We start from the raw sequence: 19,851 nt of genomic DNA, 5'->3' as shown, positions 1-19,851 counted from the left end.
AATTTAAACTACATTAGAATTGATTTTACTTGGTTAATCAGGAAAGAAAGACTTATTATGGACCAGTAACGGTACAGTTACAATATTTGGTCTCTGAAGTTTTGAGTTTCACAGTATCAAAAGTGCTTATTTAAAAGAAATGTAGTGTAAAAACCAGTGATGAAAATGTTTGCATTTTTGATTATGAATAATTTAGTGGATGTGAAAGAGGTTACTGCAGCATTTTAAAAAATTGAACAGTGCTCAGTTTACATAATTTCTTTTCATAACAATAAATATAAATAAATTTGCAAATAGTAATACTGCCTAGCACAAGAATAGACAGAAGCACAATACACAAGGCTATAAACAAATCTAATCTTGTTTTTTAAAAACCTAAATAAAATAGGCACAATTCCTAAAATCTTCTAGCCAGCGATCAGTTTAATAGTTCAGTAGCACCACTTCCTTCACCAGGCAAGGACTTTGTTTTTAATCCCAGAGATAACTGCTATGGGTTTACATTTCTGTTCCTTTTTTTTCCCCTGCCTCAGAACAATAAATTAACAATAGTTACATCAGGAAAGAATTAGCGGTGCCAGTGTCTGCAGAAACCACGTGGGGTCTTTCTTCAAGGGCAAGAGTCATTTGGCAATGTAAGAAAGAAAAAAGAGATACGCATGGTACGTGATCAGCAGTTTTGGACTCCAACTTGGCGCTAGGCAGCCCGCTGAGGGGTGTTGGCTTCTGTGCAGGTGGTGAGCAGCATCCACATCTGGGTGACAGCGTCCGTTACGTGTATTTGCCTTAACTGGACTCTTTTCTTCTTTAGTTCAGTTCCATTCTAGTGAACGTTCCTGCTGACCGATGCCTTCCACGTCCTTCTTGAGAGTTCACCAGTCCTGCAGCTTGAGTGTCCATGCCCATTCCTCAGTGTTGTCACAGGTGAAAGTGGTTCTACTAGCAAGAGTTTAAGTTATTTTGGCATCACATTCTGTGTCTCAGTAAAAACACGTTCCACACGGCTGCAGAAGGAGCTCTGTTATTGCTTTCAGGTTGGATTTTCAGGAGAATTGGCCCCTGGGTCAGAGGTCCATGGGAAAACTGGAGTGGTGCAAAGAGCTCAGAGCAGAGCGATGGGTTTGTTGCCCTGGGTGTTCATGTACTGAGCTGCCGCTACGTTGTCCAGCGTCGTGTAGGTGGTATAAAGGCCGGTGACCTGCAAGTCTGAGAAGGAGTGATCGCTGCCGCTGGAGACCGGGGTGAGGCCAGGGGTGCCCAGGTCACAGTCTGAGAGGTGGAGTGGGGAGTTGCTGAAGGCAGCCAGGGTATCAAGGCTGAAGCTGTCATCTTTCATTTCCTCCCATATGTTACCTTTAAAAGATTAAGTTCAGGTCACAGAAAGACATTTAACCCACTCGGGCACTGTAATTATGGGGTCAGTCCACAACTAAAAGGCTTCACCTGCTGCTTAGGACCAGTGCTGCCTTGCAGATGGTACTATTTGTAGCGCAAGGGCAGTAAAGCGTGTTTGTTCTCCTGATTTCTCTGGTTCCAGCAGGAGTCCAGACCTTTCCAGGCAGCATCTGCTACCACGTGCTAACCAGAAAACGAGGGGCCACGCTAGGCAGCGTCATAAACCATAAAGTTCTGTCATGAACCACAAAGTTCTGCTTCTACAGAACAGGAAAACCAAGACATGAGTAGAGCGATGGTTTCCCATGGGCAGAGAGATTTGGTGTCCCCAATCCAGCTAGCTGGACATCCTCGCTTACACCTATTGCAGTGCCTGCACTTGAGCCACGCAGGCAGCCTGCTGTCCCCACCTAACGGGGCAGAAGTGCAGCGAGGAAGGGCAGGGAAGTCACAGCACAGAAGCCAGCACCCAGCACAAGTTTTTAGCTCAGTTACATCCCTCCTAGAGCATTCAGTGACTACGTAACCACATAAATCATGACCTGCCACACCCCAGCGTCGCTCCCCCGTACCTTGCAATGCAAAATCCATAATGCTTGGGTCAAGCGCATCCACCTCCGTGTTCATGTCTGCTGCCACGTTCAGGAATTCCGGAGGCGCGCGTCCCAGGGGGTGGTGGGGAAGAGGGCTGTGGCTCATGTCAGGCAGAGTGTGGAGAGGAGGCGTTTGGGCAGGTGCTGGCGAGTCTGGGGCGATGCGAGCCTGGGTCTGGATCTGGTGGTGGAGGGGGATGGACTGCAGCGAGAGCGTCATGATCGGCTGAGGCTGCAGCTGGGAGATGGAGATTCGGCCTTGAGCTGCTGCCATGTGGTTCAGGGCAGAGACCTCAGCCTCTGCCTGTTTGCTGGGCCGCCTGCAGTTCTCAGGTCTGTCAGTAATCAGCTTGTCTAGCTCCTCTGCACCAGCGATACCCATTCCCAAGGAAGAAAAGAGACAGTTTAACCCTTTTGTTCAAGGAGAGCCCTACCAAAGCATTGCAAAGGGAGCACAGCCACAGGCTTTCGCCACAAAACTGGACACGCAGACAGTGTCTGTCACCATGTAAGCAGCACAGAAGGCAGGCATTGAGTGAAGAAAGCAAAGAAATGCCATCTACTTCCCTAACCCTAGCCCTTACCCTAGTCATCTTCCATGGAAACCCCTAAGTGAGGAAAAGGAATGATCACGAGACTTACACAGAGCATCCAAACCACCACCGGTGGCAGCTGACCTGCAGCTGCAGAGCTAAGCGTCCTCAGGAGGTCTCCTGCTCCTAGTGATACTCTGAATCCTCCTGGTGTCTCAAACAAGATTCGCACGAGAGACTCCCGACAGTTTCATTGGAACTTTTGTTTTAAGTAATGGAGAATTTATCATTGATTGTATGTTACAGATTTTGCAGCAAAAAACTCCAGTTGATTTTGCCAATCCTGAGCTCCGGAAAGCTTCAGTAGTGTGTGTCTTTATAAATAAGAACGAAACAGTCCTAGTAAAAGGAGAGGTTTGCAAAGTAAAAAGCTGCATTAAAATGTGACACTATAAACACCAACACTGGAGGCAGCATAACTCCTCAGAAGGCCTCAGATGTGCTAGACAGGTCAGTACGGGGGGAAAAAAAGACAATTCATTTTGAAGATGGAGATGCATTTGCACTGAGGGTCAGGTCAGTTGCCCCCTCCTGCTGTAGCTATCGCACTGTCACATCCTCAGGGCAGCAGCAGTGACTGCGTTTGGTGCAGGGATGGGGTATTTCAGCAGAGCAGAGGAGGAGGTCCTTGCAAGGCACGAGACTTTGCACCAACCAGCTCTTCTATACCTTCAGGTTTATGCATTCCTGCTGAAATAGCCTCCTCACCCTGCCTTTGCCTCTCATACACACAACAAAAGCATAATATAAGCCCTACCTGGGTTAGCCATGCTCCTGTGAATAGCAGCCAAGTCCTTCCGCTTCCACTTCTGCATCTCCTCTTCCATCTTGTCGATCTTGGCAGGATTGAGAGCCCAAAGGCACCCTTTGCGAGAGGTGCCACTCATCTTGTTCTCCACCTTCTCAAAGCATTTATTCAGAGACAGGTTGTGGCGCACAGAGTTCTTCCAGCCATCAGGGGCTGTCTGAAAGACGCAGGAGGGTGTTAGTGAAATAAGCCGTGAACAAAGTATTTGTGGTGTCTTACTTCAGGCGTGCGCATACCTTGAAGTAGGGAAAGTGCTCCTTCATGAAGCTGTAGATCTCACTCACTGGGAGGCTGCCCGTTTTGCTGTTCTTCAGCGCCATCGCAATCAAACAGCTACAGAACAGAGAAACAGAGGAAATAACGGATTGCCTGTACCTAGCTGTCACGCCTGGTCTAGCAACCTTGGACCCATCTCTTGAGACACAAAGGGCTGGCTGATCCTGGGATTACCATTCTCAAGTGCTCAGAAGCCACCCTCTGATCCTGCAGATTTTACTTCTCTGTGCTATTACTCCATGGTTATCTCCAGGAATGAGTTTCCTTGTTCATTCCTGCGGCCCCTCAGAAGCAGCTTCCACAGACTCCCCAGCAGACAGAATCATAGAATCACCAGGCTGGAAAAGACCCACTGGATCATCGAGTCCAACCATTCCTATCAAACACTAAACTATGTCCCTCAGCGCCTTGTCCACCCATCCCTTAAACACCTCCAGGGAAGGTGACTCAACCCCCTCCCTGGGCAGCCTCTGCCAGTGCCCAATGACTCTTTCCATGAAAAACTTTTTCCTAATGTTCAGCCTGAACCTTCCCTGGCGGAGCTTGAGGCCATTCCCTCTCATCCTGTCCCCTGTCACTTGGGAGAAGAGCCCAGCTCCCTCCTCTCCACACCTTTCTTTTAGGTAGTTGATGATGGGATTTTTGCTCCCTTCAAAAGGAATCAAACCCTCTTGTGCTCCCACATCTACAGTGTCACCATCACCCCACTGGAGGCTGTAGGCACTACACTGTTCCGCTCCCTGCTCACCTATAGGAGTAGATCGGCTTGGGGTAATGCTTTGGATGCAGTTCTTGGGCAGAGTGAGGAGCCAGGCGTGGTTGGGGATAGTGTGGCTGAGCCTCATAGGACGTGTTGTAGATCGCTGCTGGGTTGCACTGGATGCAGAAGGAACAAAAGGAAAATGTCAGATGCAAAATGTCCACGGGTATGCGGGTTTAGGGATATTTTATTGTTTTTCTTCAAAAAGATTTCTAGATACGACCTTGGCAGGTATTTCAAGACTCAGATAACAAGCAAATAACATATAATAAAAGCATAAAGTACCTGATAAAGTACCAAATAGCACTACCTGTTGTGTGTTCTGTGCTAGGGCAAACACTTGCTGTGAATGAGGAGGAGGGAAGAGTTGCTGCTGTGTTTGTAAACTAGGAGACAGCTGCCCACCTACAGCATACTGGCTCATCTGCTGAGATAAAGACAACAGACATGTCAGTCTTGAAATTACCAACATCTTTTCCTAAGAAGTGGTGCAATAATAAACCATTAAGGCCCGCTCTTACATTTGGTCCGTGTGTTGAAAGAGAATTGAGGCCCAGGATTCCCTGTGGCAGGCTGGCCTGGACATGAATCATTGCTCCGGGCGCTCCTGTTGAGTGCAGGCTGCTTGCTACAGGACCTGTTTTGGAGATGGCAAAGACAGTGAATGTTCATATGAAATTACACTTCAGAAAAGCGAGTTATGTGTATTTTATAGAGGCAGTTGAACACAGCTAAGCTCTGGAGTGGATAATCACACCTCGCTCCGGCTTTCCATCCCCAAAGAACCCAATTGCAAAGATGACATCAGCTGCTTCTAAAACTTGTTATGCAGGGAATGAAAGATGACAGCTGTTTAACAGTCCGTGGTGGTGTTACAGACACAGGATCTTACAAAAGAAAGAAAACCATATTCAGCATTATCTATGCTCCGCAAGGATTTCTGCTCTAAAGCAAGCAAGATGATATGCTGAGCCCTCTTAGCAGAATGCCTCGGGGAACAAGTGTGTTTACCTAAAAGATGTTCACAAAGGGAAGAAAGGTGTTCAATGAACATATGCTGTAAGTCTGTGTGGAGCAAACAGCTATGGGGCAAATCAGATACTCTTAGACTTATCAATGTTGAAACAAACAAGAAAGACTAATTACCTAATTTCAAAGCTGTTGAAAACCTTTGAAATGCAAGTCTTAAATAGCTTGGCCCAGGTTGACGCAATGAGGCACCAGCAAGTACACCCAGCAGAAAAGCCAATCGGACCCCAAGATCTCTGTTGTCGCTGCTAGGACTCTCATTTTCCTTCTCAACGAAGGAAATGGTTCAGCAAGAGCCTTATCAGAAGACAACAGGCTCTGCGCTTTCTGACAAGAAGCAAAATGTAATGCACTTCTATGGCATCCACCAACAGGTAAGCTAGCCTGGGGTGGGGGGAAGAAAGGAGGCAGCAGGCTGCGTGGTTTGAAAAGGAGTTATTTAACATCCTAAGAGTTTACCTGTCTGTTGTAGCATGGCATTCTGGGCACCGAGGCTAAAATCCATTCTTCCACTGGCCATCTGTTGTAACCGAGGAACATCGACAGATGTCAGCCACGACAAGGACTGCAAGTCACTGGGGAGGTCATCTTCACTCAGCTGGGAGGGGTCAGAAGCTAAGAGTCTGCAAAACAGCGTGAAAGGTTAGCAGAGAGCGGAGATGCTGCTGCACTGGACCCGGTAAGAGTGGGGATGACTGGGACGCCAAAGCTCACGTAGCAGGGAAAACACATCAGGCTGGAATCCCATTTGCAGAATTCAACGTGCTCTTTGGTTTCACAGCTGCCTACTTACTGTCACCCTTCACCTAATCACGTGTTCCTTCCTACAGTTTGAAATGTTCTGGTTAAGAAAACTTGTGCAGTATTTGTAGGGGAAGAAGGCATAAGAACCCAGAAGAGAAACCACCTAGGAACAAAACCAAAGTCGATTCATTGTTTTCACATCTGTCAGAAATTTGCACTTGATGTAGAAGAAAACCTGTCAGGACTTTTAACCTGCCAGTTTTGTATTAACCTTGAAATCCAGTGACCAGCCAGCCTTGGAAGGAGGGTCTGTGCCTGGATCCTCAAGGACCTGTGCGTTCTGCTGGCTTGTACACCTGGAGAGAGCTTTTCTCAGACACCGCATGCCGTCAGTGGTGATGGATCAGCAGGGAGCTGCTGCATAAACAAAACTAGACACAACCAACTAGTCGTCTCTTTCACTCAGATGTATGAAGTTATTGATATCGAACAAGGAACTATGAAGCACAGGAAACAATTTTTCAGGCAGTTTTTGACATCATAAAGGATCAGAATGAAAAGCTAGTGAATGAATGCACAGTAACACCCAGTCTGCTCTTAGTGACAAAACTGAGGCACGATGATGCCAAACTGCTTTTGGTTTAAAGCTCTTTCTGACACATTCTGCATGCTCCATCCCACCTCTTTTGTTTAGCTTTTGATAGAACATTGGGTACAAAACCGAAATGTTGGCATATCTTTACAGCACTCAAAAACTCCTCTGAGCTCAAAGCTCCCACTAAAGTCAATAAAAGAACTATTGCAAATGAAACTATTTTCACTCATGTTAAACAGTATTACAGAAGTCACGGGTATCTCAAGGAGTAACACAGAAATTAGGGCACATCAGGAAGACATCATTAGACAGCCAGGGGAAACCCAAAGGGATTCAGGTATACGAAAACATCTTCCTCATTCAGAAGAACACAGTTTAGTTGTTTGTAGTTGATTTTGCTTTCAAAACGAAGGCTTTAAAGAGCTCTCTCCTAGCTATGTTAAAGCCAGCTGTGTGGTACTAATGCCTGTTCATTGCTAAATGACAATGCAGAAGCCTCAAATAAATCTGGTCTCTTGCTGAAGTATCTTTTATGTTTTACACAATTCAACATCAGCTTAAAAGAACAAGGCAGAACTCTAGTGCCTGGCTGCTCAGGAGCTTTCAGCTCCTCTATTCATGATTCCCACAAACATGTATCAAAGTTCCCTAAACTATTATCTGGGAAAGCTTTAAAGCAGAATCTAATTTATTTGTTTATAAAAAGAATTTGAAAAGAAAAGGGAAAAAAAAGCCACAACACCTGACTGGGAGCCAAAAGCTCAAATCCTGGCCAAAAAACATCTTCAAATCTCTCTTCCAGCCTACGCTGTTTTCTTTCTCCTACTGTAGTTATAGTGCAATAATTAGCATTGCCATGGTTACCGCTGTTCAGTTATTTTGTGAGGCCTGGGACTTAAATACATAAAAAGACCATCAGGTGACGGCTCTCCCGGCTTGGAGATTGGCTGGATTGGAAGTAAACAAGAGCATTAAATGATTTGAAAACTGGGCAGGCTCATGTCGTTTGCAACAGTTGGGCCCATTCATGAGAAGCCGATAACCCATTGTGCGGCCAACGAACGCTGCCCGGTGGCACGTGGCCTCGATTGTTTTTGGGATTCTTGCTTAATTGTGTTTTTTTTTTCTCCTCCCCCCTCCTCTTTCCTCCTTTTTACAAACTTCACATTAATCTGGCTGAATGACAGCTGACACACAACACATCCACATGCCATCTGGCACCCCGGCCGCTGCCAGTCCTCCCAGACAAGTCAGCTCCTTCAACAAATAACGGGGTCAGATGGGCGGCGAGGGTCAGCACCCACCGCACACGCCTCCTGTCAGGCAATGAATCCGCCACATGCCCTCACGGCTCCTCCACATGGGACAAGCGGCTCCACACTGGAGGACCGCGGGAGCCACCGTGATGCTCGGCAGCCTTCCCGGTGTTAGCTTTTTGGGAAACGAAGGTCTCCGCTTCGCACTCGCCCTAGATGCGCCCGTCCTGGTGCTCCTTCTGGATGTAGGAATGACTGGCCAGACCCTGGGCACACTTGGATGCCATCAGAAGCTTAAGCCACAACTCTCCTCCTGGCCCGTAGCGGTTCCCCCTCAGCATCCTCGGGATGCAGAGCCATGTGGCTCCCTCCCTCTCGCACGAATGCTGGGAATCCAAACGGGGCAAGGAAAGTGACTGAACTCTTAAGTTGATCCAGCAGACATTAAGCTCCATTTTAAACAGACATGAAGATGCCATAATACAAAATAACTAGACAAACAGTGCGAGTCAGCTCTTTTACCAAAGCTGTTTTCTTCCCTTCCCCATTCCAGCATAGAATCATAGAATCACCAGGTTGGAAAAGACCCATTGGATCATCGAGTCCAACCGTTCCCATCAAATACTAAGCATGGCACAGCTGCTTGAGTTTTAGTTTACAGTTCTTTTAAACCACCTCTGGTTGTTCACTAACACAATTTTTCATGGGCTTGTTAGTTGTCAGAATAGTTGTTTTCATTATTTCATGTATATCAGAACAAAATATCTTCCATTTAAGGATTATTCTTTAGGTGGACATTTCATATGTCTTAAAGAAGGTGAAACTGTTCAGAGCATGCCTGTTGCTGCCTGAATGAGGAGTTTGAAATGCCCAGGTATATTCTGCAGAATCATAGAATCAGAGAATCATAGAAAAACCAGGTTGGAAGAGACCCACCGGTTCATCTCACAGTACAGCATCCTGCTTTTAGTGCAAAAATGCTAATGTAACTCCCTGTGGAAAAATCACGATGCGCAGCAACACCTAACACTGTCATCTCACAGGGTTCAATCTTTCTGACCCGAGAAACCGCTTGTGCCAAGCCAAATAAACAAGCACACACTGTAATATCATGTGTGCTTTGATTCTGCTCCCCTCCGCCACCCTTTCACCTCACGTTTGAGGGTAAACTTCAGGAGTCAGAGATCCTGCCTTTCGCTGGGAGCCCCTGGCACAATGAGGCACTGTGGTAAACGCAGCCATCGCCTTTCAGCGCATGTAAATGAGATAAATAGTGATACGCTGTAATTAATGCACACTACTGAGAGTGTCCCAGCTGCACATTCCCCAGGGCTGCCTGGTACGTCGCTGAACTAACAAACCCCTGCAAAGAACAGGTTACAGTCACACTGAATATGTTGCAAACGTGACATTATTATAAAGGTGTGGTGAAACGATGCAACTCTGGTTTTACCCCTCTCCTTTCAAATCTCTGCAGGAAAACACCTTTCTGTTTCTACATGTTTCTGACCTAGAAGGGCACCTGCATTGATAAGAATCCACACGGTGCCGTGGATGTATGTCCCAGTGGTCCTCTGTCTGTCAAAGGATGCTGGCTTCCTGTGAAATGTGTCCTGAGAACTCTGATAGAGGACACAGAAATGCTCACTGATGCCATCAGTCTTTGCTATCTGCTCCATCATGCAGTGCCCTAAATACTTATCTAATCAAGGGAACACCAGCCAGGCTGCAGAAAGTTTATTTTTCTGGAATCAAGAAAAATATGCCTTGGAATGAACCCCCTTTCCAGGTGTCCCAGCACTGAGCTCCAGACCTGGCTGCTTGCAGTCACAGAGAAACTGGACTCCTGCACTGGTTGCACATCTGACAATGCTCACCAGAGCCTATCAGCAGTGCAAAATCAAAGGTTAGATGTACCTAAAGATATCTCTACCTTTTTTCCCCCTGTAAATACATCCTGCTGACCCAACGGCTGGCTAGATGGAATGAAGTTCACTCCTGGCATAACCTGTTGCGAATTTCCAACTAACTTCAGAGCTGAATTGGAATCTATATTCACAGATTTAGCTTTACCATCATGCTGAGCTGTTCTAATGAACTAGATCCGAGGTAATTCATCTCCACAGAAACTGCTGTCAAGGTGAACTGTCAACATCTACATTTGCAAACACCATCGCAGAGTGAACTTATCGCTGGAGACTACAGGGAGCCTCTCTCCAACAGAACAGTCTGCCAAACAAGTTTGTTAAGACTAATGGAAAGCTCAGCAACGACAAGCATACGTTATTTTATCTCCATGTAATTTAGTCAATAACGGGGTGTCTGACGTGGTGTGCAGAGTTACATATTTCTATGCATATTACACTGTCCAGACTTCAGAGGACTCCGTTTCTTTGCTACGGAGTCTTCACCTAAAATACACACAGGACTCAAACCAGCTGATGTTGTAGAGCAAATCTAATGCCACAGCTTCTCTCAAAGGGATTAGTGCACAGTGGCAACTCATTGTCACCTCCATTCTAAACAAAGTCAGACCAAAACACCACAGATTCATTTGACATATTCAACTTAATCAACGTTTTATGTCTCTTCCCTGATTTTATAACGGCTACCAGCACTGACATCTGAGCTTCTTGCCTACGCTAAAGTAATACAACTGTCCAACAGGGATGAGCAATCCGGGGTGATAGGCTCTTAATTAGCAGTTTGCAGTGATTTATCCAGCGTAAGTGACAACTGAACAGGAAGAGCCTCAACAAAGCCTCCTCTTGAAAACGTGACGAGGAACCGTTTGCTGTTGTCTGGGATTATGCAATGTCCTCAGAACAAGCGCAGTGATTTCTCATATGTAAAACATCACAACGAAAAGAGTTACGTTTAGTGGCTCCTCAGTTGTCTCCATGGTGAGTACTCTCCCTTTGAAAGAGTCAGCTTCACGGTCTCCTTTTGCTCCTCACTCCATCCACTCTGTTCCTTCCCTCTATGCACTTCTCTTCCCGTTTTCCTCCCTTGCAGGTGCTTTTCCCTGCACTAAGATCTGTTTTCCACACTCACAACCATCTGCCTCTCTCCTCACTATTTCTGCACCAGCTCCTCTCCTGTTTCAGGCAGCAGCTCCCACTGTTGTGTTCAGTCTACGATTCCTCTTTGAAGACGCACCACCCATCCAGTCCCAAGCCACCAGCTTGCCTTTCTCCTCCCCTACTTCAAGTTTTTTGAGTAATTTCTGGCCTTGCCAGAAAGAAGAACTCAAGCAGCTTTCCAGGGACAACCAGAAAGTCCCTCTTCAGTTACAACTCAAGAAACTTTGGATTACAGGAACCAAAGCCAGCGAGAAAAAAGCAAATAACATGATTAACCTGTCAGGTGTGCTGTTCTCCTTTTCTTACCCCATGGTTCAGAAGAGAAGACGGTTGTCCAAACCACTTCTGCAAAGGAACTTAGTGCAACAAAACTGGCTATAGGTAAGCTCTGGGAGTCTTTTTATACACTTCAGCTCCAGTTTCACAACCCGTCATTACATCATTTTGGTACGGGATGAAGGGAAACTGAATTACAAGTGACCTACATGCTTAAGCTCAGGAGGAAGTTAGCAGCAATGTCAGCACTGAAATCGCAGCCACTCACTCCCTGCTGGGCTTTACCCACATAACCATGCCTAGGTTCAGATTTGTCAAATGCAAAACTGACTCCACGATCTGTTTTGTTAAAAAAACAAGCCGAACCAAAAACAAACCCCGTGACTAATGTCAAGATAAGTTTCTCCTGGATGTTAAATTATGTTGAAGTACCAGGCACTACAGGAATGTTTTCTGTTCAAACCAGGAATTATAGAATTGTTAAGGGTGGAAAAGCCCTCTAAGCTCATCCAGTCCAACCATCAGCCCAACACCACCTGCTAAACCATGTCCCAAAGTGCCACATCCACACGCTTTGTGAACCCCTCCAGGGAAGGAGACTCCACCACTGCCCTGGGCAGCCTCTTCCAACATTTGACCACTCTTTCAGTAAAGGAGCTATCTGGGAAGCTATTTTTTCCCCTTTAACATTGCTTTAGCTGCTGTTTAGTAGCTGCCCGCATGGGATCTTAAGTAGTTATTTACTTCAGTGTAAAGAGAATATAAAATACATTATCCTCTGCTTTACGCTGTTGTAACAACCTGTCCCCATTGCATTACTTGCTGTGGTCATGCAGCAATTCTGCTGGTATGAGACTTTTAAAATGGGTAAAATAAAAGCAATGTGCTGTGAGCACCTGAAATCTCATAGAAATGCTGAAAATGTCCAAATTCCTTTTCTACCTCCTTGTTTTGAATGGGATGTTAAGCACCATTTCTGAGGTAAGATAACTTTACTCTGGTCTCACTGGAGGCAGAGAAGCCTGCAAGGCATTGCCTGGGTACAAACCGGTCCTTCCTGCCTCTGCCTGTAACTGCAAGACAGTTTGAGGAGCAAGGGCCACAATTTTTTATTAATACCGATTAGCACATTTCAGGAACCGCATAGGAATCAGTTGAGCTAATCCACTTAAATCAATCCACAGTGGCCGGAGTTTGACTGATTCCTAGGAGGTTTCTCACATTTTTTTGAAAGAATGAAGCAACTACTGTGATGAAATTCCTCCGACACATCGAGTCATTATCTCACTCCCTGTCAGACACACATGGTGTCAAGGGAATGGACACTGACATTTTCTTCAGGAACAATTACGGTTTCGTTAGTTATGCATTTGTAACCTTTTGTCTGCGGAAATTTCCTTCGTGCAAACTCCCAGACTCCATCCATCCATCCATCCCCGGAGGTGACAGCCAGGAGCCCTGAGCTCTGGCTCGCTTTCCAGAAACCAAAGTGCAAAACCAGATATGAGACTACCACTTAGGGGAGCTAAAATGCACCATGTGCCATCTAGATAAAGGCTTTCCACCTTTTTCCACCACTGTAATGTCAAGTTCATGGCTGGAATGTATGGAATACAGCAGTTGGGTCTTTTTGTGTCTATGCTTGTTAACAGGATTTTCTGCTAAGCTAGGTTAGCATAAAGTAATTATTACAACAAAAAAAAAATTCAGGCTGTCTAATGAAATAATGAATATAGGCCACTTCTAAAAGAATACAACAGTGAAGGAGGATATGGTCTACTCGTATGTAGAGTGATTAACAATTAAGTAACATATTTTGATCAAAAATAGGTCTATCTAAAACTTAATTCCTGTTTAACACGTATAGAAGGTGCATTGCAAGGCTTTCAAAATACTGCGTAAGGCTTCTACCAGCTGGAAATACATAGTAATATTAAAAAAACCAGAAATGGGATCCTCACAGCAAATCTTGAGGGGCAAAACATGAAATTAATTTGTCTAGGGTTACCTTTACATCTTAAATAATGCCATTTCTTCATATAGAATTATACATTTTAGTTATTCAATTCAAAATACAGATTCCACGTTATCTAGAGTGATGATTTGATTCCTCTCCGGAGGTGTTCAAGGATGGGGCTTGGAGCAACCTAATCCAGTGGGAGTTTGGATGGCAGTGGGGTTTGAAAGTAGATGGGCTTTATGGTCCCTTCCAACCCAAACCTTTCTATGATTCTATGCCAAATAATCTGTAGAAAGTTATTCTTTGTCTCCCTTCTAACAGCCTGTTTTTCATGTGATGATTTATTACGTGATCTGTAACAAACCACAAATAACTGTACCTAGTTTGGGATGGGATAGTCCCTGAGAAAATTAAGCATGTTGCTGCGTTTGAAAACCAAAAATGTTGAATTAGGATAATATCGAGCCTTCTTTGGAAGAGAACTTAGAGCTCTGTAAGTGGTTTTGAGTCTTAGTCCAGGCCCACCCTTGACTCTCAGCTGCCTCCCTTGGCTTCTGCTGCTCAGGACCTGCACGTTAAACCCAATTCTGCACTTGTGTCCATCACAGTAGGTGTTTTACTTCTCTTGCACTTGTTACGTACATTAAATCGAGTTAGAGTGCGAAAGGATAGACTGTAGATTTCAATTAAAAGTACCGCTTGAAGATGTCAACCTTCATGAGCTGAAGACCCAGCCCAGAGCCCACTGGAGGCCATGGGAGCACTCCATGAATTCAGGAACCTTTGAGGTGGTGCCTATAATTTACATATCTTTGTGCTGAAACAACGGCAAGTGCTGCACCACACAGCAAACTTTCTAATTGCTTTGATTTCAACATCTGACTACTTACGCTAAGACATAATGTTAGATCATTAACTGTAATTAACAAGAATACAGTGTGAAGGGTTAAAAAACCCAGTGTGTGACAATTCCCTGCTTTCATCATCTGAAAGATAAAATGAACTCGTTAGGAATATTTGCTTCTACTACAGCTATGAGAATATTGAAGGTAGTGATGTTTTCTTTGGGAGAGGGAGAGGCATCTGTTAATGTGAAATATCATTTTACATTGGTACCCAGGCTGTAACAGTGACACAAAAACACGGGCATCAGAGAAGATATGATGGCCCTTTATCAGTCCTGGACAGTAGGATAGTTTATATCCCACAGCTGCAAGGTATATTTGTCTAAAATCATTTCACTATGGTGCCAACAGTCCCTGGACTTCACACAGTAGCTTAATCCTCACAACTCTATGTGCCAATTCAAATTTACTATAGGATCCACAGAATACAAAGTTCTGCTACAATTAGGGATTTTTTTCCCCCTCCTCATCCATTAAAAAAAAATAATAAAAGAAAAATGTCATCATTTCAAACTGTCAGCACTAGCCACATGAAAACTTATTGGCATTTGCTGCTCCCCCGCTCACGCTCTCTGCGCTCCCTCCCTTTTCAGCGTTTCCTCCTGCACTCTCGCAGGAAAGCCTGGGCTCCTCCAAGTCCAACTGTCCCATTGAAAGATTCCAAGTGAGACAGAAGAGTATTCTGAGCGCAGCCCCAGCCTCCCTCTCACTAATTGGAGCCCATTCCCCATTTTGTGGAGCCTTGATGCTCCCCCATGGAGAACTCGGGACTGTGGGTTCCAGTCTTGGACTGTGGTGACAGCAGGAGAGTAAACAGAGCTGATAGAATTTGACAGGTCTATTCTTTTCTTAAAATCATTCAGTCTAAAAGATTTTCTTTTACATAATCCAAAGTGTTTTCTCATGAAGTAGGACAAATGCTGCTCTGCATTTATGGCGCAGTTCAGATTTTATGCATTTTTATCAGAATTTGCCACTATTAAATGAGGTCAAATAATTCATTTTTAAGCTGCGTTAAAGAAATCACAAGTGGGTTAAAAACTTTAGAGATCTTTGAGTTCAAAATGTTTAACAGTGAATTGAAAGTGGTTTTTAAAAGCAGCTGACTTCTGAATAAAAGAAGACACTCTTACAATTCCTATACTGGAAGTACGATAAATCTTATCTTTTTCTCCCCAAAAAATGTGTTTTTTTCTGCAGCTATGAGCTAAAGAATAGCTCTCTCCTTAAAAAGGGTCTTTGTTAAGGCGGTACGTTCTTCGGGGCACTGAAGATACAGGCTTAAATATAAGCACCCAGAAGCCTCTCTCGCCCACAGCCTTCATTAAATACTGAATAATTTCTTCACAAATATTTACACAGCCAACAAAAATGCCTGGAGCAAACAGCGCTTTAATAAACAGCAAAACAGAGATCCACAAACCTTTTTCCACAGTAGCTTCAGAGAGCATAACAAACCACTTGTTGAGCTGCAAGAGGCTGCAGCGCAGCGTTTGCATTTTGAATAGAGGCTGATGGAAGAATACCTGTGGCAGCCCTAGGAAAGGACAAGAATGCCCTCGAGCTGGGAGGAAGGTGATTTTCTCTCACCCCTCATTTTAAAACAAGAAGAAATATATATATTTTTTTATTTTTTTTTTTACTACGAGATCACGTTCTGCTATTCTGTTTTTCTTGGAACTTTGCATCATGAGACAAGACATAACCTAACTTAACCCAGTGCACTGGAATTCATGCAGAACTGCCCCGGGACTTCCAACAACAAATGGATGTGCAGCGGTGGAGCTAAATTATCAAAAACTATCAAGAAATCCAGGTTTGCTCCCACTGGTATAAGAAGACCTTTGACACCTCAGTGCTTTGGAGAACTACCTAAGTACTTGTTTTAATGGAAAGATCTTCTAGTGTCTATTGCACAAGATTTAGTCTCTCCATAGCCGCTTCGTAATAATACAAACTGTGACCTGAAAGGGAACTTTTAAATAATTCTCATTTAACAAGAATACCCTTCTCTGGCAACGCTCCTACAGTAGAGAGAGGTTACTGGGAGGTCAACCCAAGGCTTTGAAGGTGGATTTATCAAACAGAGTCTAGTATCAAAATACTTTAAAACAGGAATGTTTCTAAAGTAACACAGTCACTGACATAGAAATACAATTTAGAGTGGAGAAATAATGCAGTTAATGTATTTTTTTAAAAAAAAATAGTTGATTTCTATACGCTAAGGGGTTTTTTTGAGGAAACAATGAGAAAACAACATCAATTAGCAGGCTGTGAGATCTGTTTGAAGCCGAGAAACGCCTCACCTGTACTCCTGGGAAGGGTGGTGATTGTGCCCTGAGTTCCTAGCGATGCCTGACATTATGGAGGGGATCTCGCTCTCTATCATCTCCTTGGCAAAGAGAAGAGAAGAGCGAGGCGGTTGGGGCGCAGTAGCTATCCAGCACTTCAGCAGCGGGCGGGAGCGCGCGGCATCCCCACGGAAAACCGGGACAGAGGGAAGGAAAGCCCTAATTTTCACCTCCAGGAGAGCCGCTTGGGTTTGGGCCAGGCAAACAGAGTGAGATGTTTTACGGCGGGGCAAAGAAAAACCAGCCCAGGATGGAAACTTTGCCCTTGATGGAGGGAGCGTCCGCAGACGGTTGGGATGGCAGGAGGCTGGTGGTACCAGGAGCACCCGAGGCAGCCGGGAAAACGCTCCTGTCTTGGGATTGCTCTTAAAATCCCATGAAAGCACCCACGTAGCACTTAGGAAAAGCCGGCTGCAGTGGTTTAGATGCACCTGGGGAAGAGGGGAGCGCCAGCTGCGGTGGTGTGCGATAGTCTGAGTGCGTCGTGGGAAGAAGGGAGCCTCCCAGAGAAGAGGGGAGACCTGGAGAGCCTGGGGAAGGGGGAAGTGTGGGGAGCCCAGTCCTGGGGAAGTGGGGATCCCAGGGGAAAGGGAGGAGTGTGGAGAGACCAGCCCTGGGGAAGAAGGGATCCCAGGGGAAAGGGAGGAGTGTGGAGAGACCAGCCCTGGGAAAGAGGGGATCCCAGGGGAAAGGGAGGAGTGTGGAGAGACCAGCCCTGGGGAAGAGGGGATCCCAGGGGAAAGGGAGGAGTGCAGAGACACCAGCCCTGGGGAAGAGGGGATCCCAGCCCTGGGGAAGGGAGAAGTGTGAAGAGACCAGCCCTGGGAAAGAGGGGATCCCAGGGGAAAGGGAGGAGCGTGGAGAGACCAGCCCTGGGAAAGAGGGGATCCCAGGGGAAAGGTGGGGAGCTCAGCCCTGGGGAAGAGGGGATCCCAGGGGGAAGGGGGGAGTGTGGAGAGACCAGCCCTGGGGAAGAGAGGATCCCAGTGGGAAGGGGGGGAGCCCAGCCCTGGGGAAACAGGGAGCCCCTGCGAAACCCCGGGAAAGAGGGGAGCCCAGGAAAAGAGCCTGAGGAGCACCGGGGGAAGAGGGAATCCTAGGGCATGCGGGGGCAGGGGAGGTGGGGGGAACCAGTTTGGTGGCGTGGGATGGTCTAACCGCACCCGGGGAGCCCAGCCCTGGGAAAGAGGGAGTCGCTGGGAAGAGAGGAGCCCGGGGAGCCCATCCCCGTCCCCTCCGTTCGCACCAACCTGCGGGTCCCGGCGCGGCCAGGGCAGCGGGCGGGGGCGGCGGCGGGTTTAAATTTCCCTCTCTGGAGCTGTCCAGAGCCGAGCATGCGCGGCCGGGGCCGAGCCCAGCCTCCCCCAGCCCCCCCGGGACACTCCAGCGGGGAAAGAACACCCCCTCCGATTGCAACTCTGCAGGGGAACACAAAACAGGGGAGAAACAGCACCCCCCCCATTGCAACTCTGCAGGGGAAACACAAAACAGGGGAGAAACAGCCCCCCCCCCATTGCAACTCTGTAGGGAAACACAAAACGGGAGAAACAGCACCCCCCCCATTGCAACTCTGCAGGGGAAACACAAAACAGAGGGAGGCAGCACCCCCACCCACTGCAACTTGTTGCAACTTTGCAGAGGAGCACAAAAAAGAGGGGAAACAACACCCCCCTACTGCAATTTTGCAGAGGAACAGAAACAAAAGGGGGAGAAGCACCCACACACACACTCCCACTCCAACCTTTGCAGCCGAGGGGGAAGGGGACCCCCCAGAGCGTTCGAACCGGCCCCGGGGGGCTGAGCGGCGGGGGGGGGGGGGGTTCGAGGGGGGGGGCAGTCGCACTGGGGCCGCTCGGTGCCTGCAGACCCCTCCCGCCCTTCTCGGTGCCCCTCTCGGTGCTCAGTGCCTGCAGACCCCCCTGCACCCCTCAGTTCCTTGATGCTCGGTGCCCCCCCTACCCCTCTCGGTGCCCGTAGCCCCCCTTGCACCCCTCAGTTCCTGATGCTCGGTGCCCCTCTAGGTGGTCGGTGCCCGTGGCCCCCCTTGCACCCCTCAGTTCCCGATGCTCGGTGCCCCCCCTGCCCCTCTCGGTGCCCCTCTAGGTGCTCGGTGCCCGTAGCCCCCCTTGCACCCCTCAGTTCCCGATGCTCGGTGCCCCTCTAGGTGGTCGGTGCCCGTAGCCCCCCTTGCACCCCTCAGTTCCTGATGCTCGGTGCCCCTCTCGGTGCTCGGTGCCCGCAGGCCCCCATGCACCCCTCAGTTCCCGATGCTCGGTGCCCCCCCTACCCCTCTCGGTGCCCCTCTAGGTGGTCGGTGCCCGTAGCCCCCCTTGCACCCCTCAGTTCCCGATGCTCGGTGCCCCCCTGCCCCTCTCGGTGCCTCTCTCGGTGCCTCTCTCGGTGCTCGGTGCCCGCAGCCCCCCCGCCCCGCACCCCTCAGTTCCCGATGCTCGGTGCCCCCCCTGCCCCTCTCAGTGCCCGGTGCCCCCCGTGACCCTCTCAGTGCCCGATGCTCGACGCCCCGTAAGCCTCTCGGTGCCCACAGACCCCCTTGCACCCCTCAGTTCCTGGTGCCCGGTCCCCCCCCCGGCTCGGTGCCCCTCTCCGTGGCCGCAGCCGCCCCCGCACCCCTCAGTTCCTGGGGCCCGGTGCCCCCCCCGCCCCTCTCGGTGCCCCTCTCGGTTCTCGGTGCCCGCAGGCCCCCCTGCATCCCTCAGTTCCCGCTGCCCCCCTGCCCCTCTCGGTGCCCCCCGCGGGTCCCGGTCCCGCTCTCCTCGGCCGCCGCGGCCCCTCCTGGGCGGGCGGGAAGCGGGAGCGGCGGGAGCGGCGGCGGGAACGGGAGCGGGAGGGGAGCGAGGGGGGGGAGGAGGAGATGTGGCTGCAGGTGCCTGGCGGGCACGGGCGCCTTTCTTTGGTGATGCTTAAAACCAAGTCGGATCGGCGAATCACGCAGAGTGGTTTGGGTTGGAAGGGACCTCAGAGACCATCCAGATCCAACCTCCCTCCAAGCCCCATCCAACCTGGCCCTGAACACCCCCAGGGATGGGGCAGCCACTGCTGGGCAGCCCCCTCCAGAGCCTCCACACTCCTATCATAAAGAAATTCCTCTTTATATCTAGTCTAAATCTGCCCCTGGCCAGTTTATCCCCGTTGCCCCTCGTCCTGTCACCACAAGCCTCTGTGAACAGTCCTCCCCAGCTTTCTTGTAGCCCCTTCCCGTCACTCTA

General features: G+C 48.1%; 1 protein-coding gene across 1 annotated transcript; it reads right to left on the bottom strand.

Annotated features, from left to right (window-relative positions):
* Nucleotides 1-1,102: 1,102 nt before the first annotated feature.
* Nucleotides 1,103-16,662, bottom strand: FOXN4 (forkhead box N4). Its single transcript, XM_069870877.1, has 9 exons — nucleotides 16,580-16,662; nucleotides 5,914-6,077; nucleotides 4,947-5,062; nucleotides 4,736-4,849; nucleotides 4,414-4,541; nucleotides 3,626-3,722; nucleotides 3,339-3,546; nucleotides 1,968-2,351; nucleotides 1,103-1,353 (listed from the first exon to the last, which is right to left on the bottom strand). Exons 1-9 carry the CDS (start codon nucleotides 16,660-16,662, stop codon nucleotides 1,103-1,105), a joined length of 1,545 nt encoding a protein of 514 aa, XP_069726978.1.
* Nucleotides 16,663-19,851: the final 3,189 nt, after the last annotated feature.

The sequence above is a fragment of the Phaenicophaeus curvirostris genome, chromosome 17, assembly GCF_032191515.1.
Source record: "Phaenicophaeus curvirostris isolate KB17595 chromosome 17, BPBGC_Pcur_1.0, whole genome shotgun sequence".
Classification (NCBI taxonomy): domain Eukaryota; kingdom Metazoa; phylum Chordata; class Aves; order Cuculiformes; family Cuculidae; genus Phaenicophaeus; species Phaenicophaeus curvirostris.
Note: the sequence above shows the minus strand (reverse complement) of the source record. Positions and strands in the feature narration are given on the sequence as shown.